This window comes from Rhipicephalus sanguineus, chromosome 4 (genome assembly GCF_013339695.2).
Source record: "Rhipicephalus sanguineus isolate Rsan-2018 chromosome 4, BIME_Rsan_1.4, whole genome shotgun sequence".
NCBI lineage: Eukaryota > Metazoa > Arthropoda > Arachnida > Ixodida > Ixodidae > Rhipicephalus > Rhipicephalus sanguineus.
Genome location: NC_051179.1, coordinates 12027274 through 12039345, shown reverse-complemented (window position 1 = coordinate 12039345; position 12072 = coordinate 12027274). Strand labels below are relative to the sequence as shown.

The following is a 12072-nucleotide window of genomic DNA, read 5'->3' as shown; positions in this document are numbered from 1 at the left end:
AAAGTGCCTCCTGAGATTTCTGAGCGAGACAGGTTTAGATGCTCGCCTTTAGAGCATGCGCTACGGCAAAAGACTTCCGCGCGTGTCCTGTCCCCACGCAGAACAGAGTGACTCAATGTGCCATACCATACTCACCTATCATCATATATACCTCCCTCTCCCTTTTCCCCCGTGAGGAGTAGCAGGCTAGAAACCCGCTTTACAGGCCGACCTCTCATCCTTCTTGTCATTCAACATTAAGCATATTCTTCGCGCCAAAATATCTGCGTGTGACGTTACGGATCTCAAAGTGAATTTTTCGTATCTTGGCGACATTGGCTCAACGAAATTTATTGAACCTTGGTACGTTAAGTCCCTGACCCCCCTCAGAAGACAATGTACTTACTTAATTTTTACCGATTGGGAACCACGTATACGTCCTAGTAGACGCCGTCGAAAGGTATGACGTCACGGCGACCGATGCGGGAATTTCAAGGTGGCGTCGCCGCCCGCATTTTGTTTTTGCGCGTTTTCTGGCTTACCAAGCGTGGTAATTTTGGTATTAATTCTGAAAGCGTTTCACTAATACGAGAAAAATCGATTACCTCTTCAGTGCCTCTTTAAGATGCACACGGTGTTCAGAAAAATGCACGACGTCACAAATAAGGAAGCCGTTTTCACTTTATTTGCACCCGCTCTCTTGTTGCACATTTGGCAGCGCAGAGCAGCGACAAAATCATCTCAATGTGCAAAAGAATGAGGACGAGTTGTATCAACAATTATGTAAAAGGCTAGTATAACTCTACAAAACTAGATCTCACGAAAAGAAGTACACTTTCGCATTCCGTAAAACACATGTGAACGTATTATACAAAACAATGCTACCGAAGAGGTGCACAGAAAAAAAAGAGCAAAAAAAATGAACTTGAGCATGCGCTTGAGACAGTTTAAGGATTAATACATATCCGTTCTTAAGTCGCGGTTAAATGACGTTAGTTTTACCTCCCCGCAAAAACTCTGTAGGGTTGTAGAAATTTCCTAACTCGTTCTCCCCATCCCACAATGGGATAACATACGGGCAGAACAGAGTTCTCGTGACCGCCAAAAAGAAAAGAAAACGAAACAATACACTTGTACAGTCGACAACAGTTCGTTGCAAGTTGGCTCGTTGACCACTGCGTGAAGAGATGGGTGTAATGAGATGTGTTCACTTTCCAGAGCGACAGCCACGTGTTTTACAGTGGAGGATCTCTGGCACGAGAAGTTGTGAACCAATAAATAAAGACACGTGTGCGGACATTTTCGTACACGACGAAGAGCCCTTTGGCCACTGACAAGATGCCTATAAATGGCTTAAGTCATAAGCGCGGTGGTAATAAGTGTATCCCGAATACAGTTTCGGCATAAAACAAGCGCCGAGGCTCGATATGGTCGCAGCAGTACACAACCGACTGCGCTGGACGGCGTGGCAACCGTCTCGGCCGTGACCGCGGACATCTGTGTCTCGGTTAACCTTTGCTCGTCACACACGCAGCCTTCCATTATTTTTCGCCGCAGCGGAGTGTGCGTAAAATAAATAAGTTATATGTCTTAAAAGCATGAAATAGTGCAAGTATCGCCTCGTCGTAGCCGGAGCCGACACGAGACTGGTGTCGGCTTCGACGAATGTTGATTGGATGGCGGTAAGGCGAACGAATCTGCCGATGCAAAGCGGCGATATGAAATTAATCAATGTGAAAACCAGCTCATTTGTTCGTACAGACATTCGCTAAGCTGGCTTTCCTTATGTGATGCTTCGGCGGTCACCCAATGGGAAGAAGCCGACGTAACGATCCGTCACTCGGATTTTTGTCTCGGCATAGAACAGAAGTGGCAAAAGAAAGCTTTCAACCAAGGCAAAGGAGAGTAGCGTAGTCGCCACCCTGTCTGCTGTCCTCCGCTTCTTTGTTCGTGGGCATCACAGCTGACCGATGCACATGAACCCGTAGCTGCGTCATTGAGTCGTGTCCTCGTTCTCTGAGAAGCTGCCCTCTTCCGGATGACAACGCCGTAATGGGCTCCTACTTACGTATGAGCACTTTTTTTTTTTTTTCTCGCGACGCCCAAGTCCAATAGCTGCGCCACCAGCACCGAGTCGTGGAGGGGGTCACATCGGGGGGTTCAGCGGAGGGTTAGCTGGCGTTTCGGAGGACGCCTCCTTGCACGTGTAGACCCAGCAGGAGATGGACACGTCGTCGCGGTCTGCCAAACAGCGCATCCCGGCTGGACACGAACATCTGCGTGCGCGCAGGAAAAGAAACAAGTGAAAATGCAGCAGAAAACTTAGTGCTCCTGGAAAGACAATGCTGTCATAAGATCATAGGAGGCAAAGACTTCTCAGATGCCTTCTTGCACACTTGTGTCGCATCAGTGCATGCTTCAAAACAACGAACATGCCGTAAAATTAAAGTGTAGGTTTATTCGCATCCGCGTGCAGAAATATCCAAAGTTCAAGGGACCGTTTGTGAGCAACTGCTCCGAAAATGTTTTCATTCATATAGCTCTGCAAGGTAATGTCAGTGGTTCTGTTCTGGTCTAACTGGCTAGTTATGGAGATGTTGAGGTTTATGTCACCTCGGCTGCTCCATTTCTATAAGTTATCCAGCGGGAAAAGAAAAGTGGTTATGAACAAGTAAAGAAAAAAAATTACATCATCTCCCACTAAAGGGAACCACGTGGGGATGCGAAGCAGCGCATGGGTCGACTTAAAGTTCCGTGATTGCTGAGAGAGTGTAAGGGGAGAGGCCGCAGCGTCTTACCCAGCCCCTTACACAGGCCCGAACGCGCTAGCGCGTGCCAGCACACATGGTTCTAAGGGGGAGAGGCCACAGCGTCTTACCCAGCCCCTAACACAGGCCCGAACGCGCTAGCACGTGCCAGCACACATGGTTCCCGAGCGGACGGTCGCCAAGGACGGACACAGCCCCGAGCAAAAGCTGCTTCGCATCTAAAACATTAAGCAGACTAAAACAAATAAAGAAACATAACATGCCAATGGACTTGCGGGAGTTCCCTTTTCAATAGATCGTCCACACGCACACATATCAATGGTCATATGAATGGCTCCACAAGGCCCACGAAATTCATAAGGATGGCAGTTTGGACACGTTAGTCACGGAAAACAATGACAAAGAACGGACTGGAGGGCCCAGGGTGAATATGCTATACGTGCGTGTCCGCAGTATGTCCGTTTTCCATTCATGGTTCCTCATTCGTCCGTGTGCATATGATATTTGCGGTTCATATCGCATAGTTAGCATGTATTTCAGAAAGTAAGACCCTATTTTTTTGCAAATCCTCTTTGTTAGGGTTGATCGGCGTATCTAGAAATCACAACAAAACGTCCAAACACGCATCCACACGGCACGCTTCAATGTGCGCGACGTTCACAGCGTACGTTATTCATTTAATTTTTATGTTCAAATTTCAACCTGTGGCTCACAGGAAAATTCTGTTCAAGTTGAAGCTACTATATCAGCCATATCATAGCCAGTTTAAGATATCTAACTTATTTTACCTCAACAGCACCATTTCAAGTATGCATCCCACTCTAACCCGAGCAAACTGAAAAAAAAAAAAAAGAATCAGTCATTCACACTAACAACCATAAGTATTTCCATTTAGCAGTCATATAGTTGAACAAATGGGCTAGGGCAGCTGTTGTGCGTTTATGAAGCTATTCTTTAGCTGTATTGCCAATTTCCCCATCTGTTCTATGCGTTCGCCTGTGCCCACTCGTGACTTTGTGACTGCGACACCGACTGATTTTCGCGACATGCCATTCGGACTCAGTCTGGGTGCCGTTCGCACGAAATTATTCCTTGTATGAATAATATGCATCTGAGTTCATTATTTGTTTCTTCGCGTCTTGTTTCTTGCGCCGGTGAATGAATGAATGGAAGTTGTACTGTAGCGAAGCGTTGGAAGTCTGTAACGGGTCGCCCTCTCGAGCGCTTTCTAGTGGGTCGTCCTCTTCGGCTCTTCTCTGACAGCTCGCTCCTCGCGCTCAGAGTCCGCGCTCTGTCTTGACTGTCGCCGTTGTGCTTCGTCGACTAGTGCCGTCAATAAACGCCTTTATAGTACGCTTAAATTTTGCGCCATTCACAAGCAATTGGTACTTTAACGGAAGGAAAACGAAATATTTGCACTCACACTTGCAAGTAGTGGAGGAAATTCCTCTCGATGGGTTGGTACATAAACCAACCACACGGGGAAGGTGGTCTGCACTCCGTCATGTTGCCATTGTTGTTGTAATAGTTGTAGTTCAGCAAGTTCGTCTGCAAACAGGCAAAAAACACATATTGTTGTTTAAATCTGAGCCGAAGAAACACATTGTCGCACTTTTTGTTCTTTTTGCCACTTTAATTTATCGAAAAAGAGAGCTAAATAAACAGCTAAAGTGTGAAAAATATCGTGCGAGTCAGGAGAAAGAGAAATGTTTATTGTAGAAATTGCGCAACGAACACAAAGTACAGAAAGAAGAATTCAGTTCCTAGCGAACTTGTGAGAGACAAGGCGAGAAGGTTTTGTCAGCCGTTTCTTTATTTCTTTTTTTTTTCTGGATGGCTATTTTGACGAGAAACAGTACCGCATTGTAGTGATGGTGAGAAACGGTATACTAGCAACACCGTGAATCCAGAATTCAACTCTTTATTGGGCAAACTTGTGCCCAGAAAAACAAGCGACACCTAACCCTTACAGATAGGGGTGCACACAGTCGTCGGTATTTGAAAATATGATCCATGAGTGAAACGCATCGGCAAGCATCGGCTCACAGCAGACATTCCTGCGCAATCGCTGGTGCTCACGGCCGTACCACGACCTAACATATACCGTCATTTGCGTTGCCCATGCATGCTATGCGAGCACACAATATTGTTCCGCTATAGAATCGACACACGAAGGCGCGTGAAGCGCCGATTGATAATATTGTTACAACTGATAGCCGGTGAAAAACTGTCACCAGAAAAGTATTTCAATGTTCTAGTGTAAGTAAGATGCTTTATCGCAAAGTTAAAGTGACCGTTTGCCTGTATCGTTACAAAAGCCCGAGGCTCAGGAGTAGGCAATCTTCAAGAATGTATGTGCACACTGCTTGTCTGCTTGAAGCGTAAGTATAGGTATAAATCATTTTACATTCGACACAAGGCGCCACCATCTTGGGCTGTTCAACGAATGTTTTTCTTATTTTTGTACGTTTTGACGTGAAATTAACGAGGCCACGAAACGTCGAATGAACCAAACCAACCGTTCTAATGCGTGTGCGTCTACTGTAGCACTATTCGTTTAGTTGTTCAAGATACAAAACGGCAACGTTAACAGCCCAATATGGCGGCACCGAAACCCACCCGCAAAATAGTCTACAGCGCCTAGAGCCTATTCTAGACACTAGCGTATGCCGCCACCGACAAGACTGTCTGTCGAGATCTTTGTGCCGGATTGTAGTTGCTAAAGCTTGAGCATTTGTTACTAGGATGCGCGACTCTCTGCTGTGCGCATTAATCGTCACGGTGTCTTCCCCTCTTTCCACCCATTCGCCCCAGTGCAGGCAGCACGTGCGTCTGGTTAACGTTGCCTCTCTCGGCAACTTCACCTTCCTCGAACAGCACTTAATGATTCACAATTCATTGTGCATCGAGCATGCACGAGGCCCACACAGCTGGGCTTGAATCCTCCTCAACCAAAAGAATCTCGCCGCTAATGATCGTACACTGCACTTGCGTTGACGTTCACCTTCCTCCGCTTTTCTTTTCTCCTATTTTCGAGTGGGAGCGCGTGGTGTCCATATTATCGGGCCATGGCTAGCTCTCTTCATTTTCTCTCTTTCTGTGTTGTTGTTGATGTAAAAAGAACGCGAAGAATACTATGTGGGATAGCACAATCTCCACATGCAGCATGCGCGCATATCGAGTACAAGAGATATATTTTAAACGTGGGTCTTCGTATTATAGATCTGCATGCGATGCTAGTTCGCATTCTGTGGTCAGTGTACTCGATATGTTTAGGGGAAGATGAACACAGGCTCCTTGACGTAGTGTTCAATCTGTATTGAAGCGAAGGTACTATCATTCGCTAGCATCTAGGGTAGTCACGAGTTTCGAAGGAGCTGCTTTCAACCGCTGTGAGCTCTGACTTTCTATTTTCTTGCGATCGTGCTTGATATAATCGCAAACGTATTTTTCGAGAGTTTCGCGTCGACGATGACATTTCGGCTAAAAATACCTGTTTCTTTCTCTTTTTAGGAGGAGGAGGAAGGAGAGGAATGAAAGTCAGGGAGGCCAATCAGAAGCGCGTCCGGTTTGCTACCCTACACTGTGGGAAAGGGATTAAAAGAAAGAGGGAAGAAAGCACTGTCAGGGTACATGTGCGCCTGTCCATTGCACGCCTACAAGCGGTCGCTTAAACCAGTCGATTTTAAAAACAGTAGCAATGCTCGCGTCGCTCTGCTGGCATGCGACGCGTAGGGCCACGATACGAGGATCTTCTCTTTGGAAAACGGTCTGTCGTCTAGCTTCTTCAGCGCAATGCTCAGAACGTTGCGTTCGTCCACAAACATTCACAGAAACAAAGATATTCTATCGTTTCGTCACTATTGCACGAGTCGCATCTGGAGGTGTCTGCCGTTTCTATGCGAAAAGAGTAGGCCTTCGCGAAAACCACTCCTAACCACAGGCGGCACAGTAATGTTGTATCACGGCGGGAGAGGTGCGATGGAACTTGGAGCTTCCTCGATGGGTCTAGTTTACGTAGGCGGTGGTTCCAGACACTGATCTCGCTCAACCAAGTTTGCGACATTGTGTCAGCGAACGAGCCAAGGCCCCTTGCAGCGTCCGTCCTCGACAAGAGCATTGGGGCTGTCTAATCCGTTCGCAATCGAGGGCATGACACATTGAAATAGTACGCGCTTATAAGAAAACAGCCTTCTGTATATAGCTTGGTGACATATCTCGTGCAGTATATCGACTGCGACTGTTACAACACTAGCACGCTTCGCTTACAGAGCAATATCTTCAGTGCGGGGCTTTCTTATGCTCGTGTCGATAGAGCACTGGTTCCCAGCCCACGTTTCCGTTGTAATTGCGCAACACAAAAGTGCTGTTGGTGTTCTGGAGTAACACTCGACTTAACCAAAGTTCGTGCATGACTATTTTGTGAATATATATGCGTTTGTGACTGTACGTACTATTTGTGTGTATATGTGACCATTGTATATATCTTAGTCATCACCCGACACCTAAAGTAGCAAGCCAGGCGATAAACCAGGCTAACATCTCCGGGAATTTCATTAAAGCTTATTATCTCTGTCCTTTGTCAATGATTATCTACCGGCATTACAGCGTTACCAAACAAACCATGAGGAACCCACGATATTTACTCATGCCCTGCTCGCTATTTGGAAAGTTTGTGCCAACTTTGAGCATGCACTCGTCTGATGCATGGATGATGCATGGACAAAGTATACGTATACGCGGAAAACCGCCGGGGCATTTGTGACCACTGGGCCTCCCTATATATTAAATAAATAAATAAATAAATAAATAAATAAATAAATAAATAAATAAATAAATAAATAGAAATTTCAGTGTTTCCTGAGGAGCGCTCAGCAGAAAATAGACTTATCGTCGATATCACGGCGTCCCTCGCCACGCCGGCGGGAGACAGGCACACTCGTGTGCGAACACGTGAACACCGGCGACTTCGCCGCTTGCCGCGGCCACGTTAGGGTGACGAGGTCAGTGATCGCACAAAGGCTTGCGAAGCGCTGCTGGTTATCGAGAGCCGTTGCCCTCGTCTCCCGCACGAATGAAGGCGACGCAGCGATAAGACAGCGAGCCGTTGGCCACGATGGGCCAGAAAAAGGAAAGAAGGCAACACCAAGTGTGATAATCTGGGCTCTAGTCTAATAAGCAGCCTTGGTCCTTGATATACTGGACTTCCTTAGTACGCTCAATGCTCGTGTTGTCGGACTACACTTTTGGGCTACATGGTCTATGACAGCGCACACTCGTCTTTTATACCAGGAACAAGGAGAGCGTCCCCTGAAAGAACACGAGCATCGAGCTTGTGCATATACGCCCAGCCACGTACTGCTAGCAAGAATGCGGGAGCTGGCTGGCAAATTAGGCGGTGGCTGAATGTGTACGCCCAGAAGCAAGCGTGGAGAGACGTGCGTTTTGTAGTGGCTTCACTGCACTACAGTAATGTGATGTGCTGAAGCAAACAAAATATATTGTGGTGAAGGGAAGTGGAAATTAACGGAAGTATACGCAGTGTAAGTAAGGCACCATAGTTTGTTATACTTTAACGGCACTTTCAAGATACCACTGTTGCTACGGGCCCATAAAAGCTGCAATCCAGACTGGTTCCAGGTTTGATCTCCCTTGTTCATGGGGGCGCTGGAGAAGGAAGGAAACGAACAACATGGCGCTGTGAACATTATTTCGGTCCAGAGAATACGCAGGCGCGACCGCGCGCCACCCGGCTAGTCCCACGAACTGGGACTAGCCGAGTCAAGTTTGGCTAGTCCCAAGCCGAGCATGACGGTCCGATCGTGGGCATTCCAGACGACCAGGGTTTGTCGCTGAGTTCGGGGCTGCTCATTACCCAAATGGAATCGCACGCAGGACAAATTGCAACAGATGCGGCGTCAAGTGAACAATCGAAAACCTTCTGTGTGACTGAGAAGCTTGCCTTACAGGCATAATTATAGCAGTTATGCATTTTTACACGAGAGAACACCTTGGTATTGCAGCATCGTGCGTCTGCAATGTACAATGCTACAAACTCATTGCTGCGCTTCTTTAGATGCGCCGAAATTGACAATGAACGCTTCACTGCGTGTGTGCCTATAAGTGTACTTTTCATTTCAAAGGCAACGCTTCAATATAGCTTGCTGAATCATAGAAGTACAAATGTACAAACAGACTTCTATAAACGCGGAGCCAACACTGGAGCCACAACTGACGTTAACCCGGCATGATGCCTGTATCATAGGAGAACATGTGTAATGTTTATTGCTTTGTTATAAAATTAGATAGCCAGCACTGCGACCACAATTGACGTTGCACCGACATTACGCCTGCATAAGGTATTTATCCAAATCAGTTTCAAGATATATGTGGCTCTGTGGCAGACTGACTCGCAGAATGCTTGGGTTCGATTTCTGCTGGGATCCTGATTTTTATTTTTTGCATACATTGGGTCAACGCTATCGATGTCAGTTTTAGATGCGAAGCAGCTTTTGTGCTGCGCTTTGTCCGTAGTTCCATTGGCGACCGTCCGCTTTCTAAAACCTGCCATAGCCATCTGTAACATATTGAGAGCGGGCTCGCGCCAAGGAGAAGACTTCATCGTCTTGTTCTTCGACCGCCTTGATGATGATACGTGCAGAGCACTTTAGGGGCCCGGGCTGCCATATGCTGTCCTAGCTTGGCGTAATGCAGACAAAACCACGTGTGCTGGCATGTGCTAGCGCGTTCGGGCCTGTGTAAGGGGCTGGGTAAGACACTGTGGCCTCTCCCCCTTGCACTCTCTCAGCAATCACGTGATGGCGTCAGGGAACGAGATCCTGCAGACGCGCGATGAATCAACAAGAGTTCGGGACGAGTAACAGCAACAGCAACTACAGTGAATGCATGGTGTGCTCCGCATGAAGGACGCGTTACCATCGGGAAGGTGCCCGTGATGAACGGAACCTTAAGTCGACCCATGCGCGCCTTCGCATCCCCACATGGTTCCCTTTAGTGGGAGATGGTGAAATTTTTATTTGCGCTGTCGTATTTAAATTACCAATTCCTGTTCTCGCCGTTCCTGGGTAGACAAAAACTGTCAATCGCATGTGGCGTATACCCGTACACCGCGGCCCATGGTATACGGGTATGTGCCACACGTGTCTGGAGGAATATGTTTGACGCCGTACGCGACAAGATTTTCAAGCTATTCGTGTCATGACCAGACAGCCATATTCGTCAAACCCTCTTACCCTCCCATGCCAATTTTGGTCCACACCAAGATAAGGAGGCGATCACGAGAGCACCCAGACGTAGGCGGCTAGATACGTAGAAAGAAACGCTCAAAGTGCTTGGGGTTCGCTAAGAAATGCTTCCCATTTAAAACTTCTTGACGAGGCGGGACTCGAACCCGCGTACCAACGATCCGAAGGCGAGCATCCTAACAACTCGGCTATCCAGGCACGGTAGCAGAGTATACCATAGCAGAGTATATCGTAGCAAGGGGTATATGAAGGAAGGAAAACGGGAGAGAGGAAACACGGGGATGTTAACCAGTTTGGAATAACCGGTATGCTACCCTGTACAGGGGGAAGGGATGGGGGAGATTGAAAGAAGAGTAAAGAAAGGGAGAAAGAGAGGGGAACACACACGCACACACATAACTTCACAGCGCAGAGCGGCAGTCTTGCGCGGTATGCGGCATCATTAAAAAGTCTACAGCCGCTCGTGTAAGTCTGTTGTCCTTAGGAATTTGAGCAATGCCTTGGTTGCTTGAATTTTCGATGACTTATCAGGATGACATTGGAGAATTGTTTCTAGTGTCAACGGTCTGTTGTGAATACGAGCGAGAGCGAATAACAGGGATCGTCTCTGCGCAGCGTAGCGAGGACAGTCGCAGAAGATATGCTGCAAGGTCTCCTCGGTGCCGCAGGCGTCGCAAAGAGCGTTGTCGGCCATCCCTATTCGACACGAATATGACTTCGTGAAAGCCACTCTTAGCCATAAGCGGCATAGCAGAGTGGCCTCTCTTCGGCGGAGTCCAGATGGTATTTGAAGTCGCCGCAACTCGTTTAGGTGGTGTTGCCGATAGTTTTGGCCTCATGAGGTATTCAGTGTTGAGTGCGAAATATTCTTTGCGATCCTTTGAAGCATGGCAGCAGCATACCATATAAGGAAAGAGAGAGAATGAAAGAAAATAAAGAGGAAGCGAGAAATAGAGAGAGGGAGAGAAAAAAGCGAATAAAGACAAAAAAAGAAGATATAGAGCGAGAAAGAGAGAGAAAGGAAAACATACAAAACAGAGAGAAAGAGTAAAATAAACAGAAACAAGGAAGGCCGCCCAACGTCGCTGTTCCTTCAGGCTTGGCGCCACTGGGGCGAAGCTGTCTTTCTTGAGCTTTCTTTTTTCTCTCTCTCCCTCTAGCTGTGCAGCCTGGTGCTATCTCAGGTACTGCCCTGAGAACTTCGCTGACTACTAAAACAACTCACAGGGTCCATCATGCATTCGACTGGAACGACCCGAAGGCGAAAGCCATTCGGTGTGGCTATTTTATCGTCCACTTTATATCAACGTCTAACGCTCGCTAATTAACTTTCGCTCATTAACTTCTACGGAATTAACCTTCACTCGTTAACGTATTCTCATTTAATTTATTTTGCTTATCACCATATAGTTTACTTTTCACTGACGTAAGCATTACTAATTAATTTTTGCTAAATTAGCTTTCGTAAATAATTTTCTCCTATCACTAATTAGCTCACTGCTTACTTAATTTGCTTTATCTACATATATACGCACATGCATGATTTCACTCGCTTTTCTATGGTTTTCGCTCCTCTAGACCTCACGTGATCTTTTTTCGATTCACTTCTCTCACACTGGCTTTTCGTTTAAGGGAGACCACTGGTGTAGCCAGTGGGGGCGTTTACCCTCCAGCAATTTTTCAATTTTGCGTGTGTGTGTGTATATACACGCACATATACAAACAAACGCAAAAACGAAAAAAAAACTATGATTGGAACCCTTCTGCCCTCCCCCCCCCTCCCCCCCTCCAAGAAAAAAAAAATTCTGGCTACGCCTCTCAAGAGACATAAGATGCTTCCTCCTTAATTATGAAATCTATTTTCGAAGACTGAACATTCTCTCGACAGGATGAGGCAAATACGGCAATACGGCATACTTGCTAGACTTTGCCATTTCCTACACCTTCACCGCCGCTGTACTACGCTTCGTCACTACAGCAACCGCCGTAAACGGACATAACGTAAGAACGACATAGAAGCCGTTCATTTACGTAAGACTTGGCACCAGAACAGAACACGT

General features: G+C 46.9%; 1 protein-coding gene across 1 annotated transcript in view; it reads right to left on the bottom strand.

Moving 5' to 3' along the window:
- Nucleotides 1–649: 649 nt before the first annotated feature.
- LOC119389397 (uncharacterized) overlaps nucleotides 650–12072 on the bottom strand; it is a 32461-nt gene continuing 21038 nt past the window's right edge. The window contains exons 2-3 of the mRNA XM_037656630.2: nucleotides 4171–4295; nucleotides 650–2255 (exon numbers count right to left, since the gene is read on the bottom strand). Of these exons, the coding sequence (XP_037512558.1) occupies nucleotides 2126–2255; nucleotides 4171–4295 (255 nt within the window). The 3' untranslated portion in view covers nucleotides 650–2125. The remainder of the gene's footprint in view (nucleotides 2256–4170; nucleotides 4296–12072) is intronic.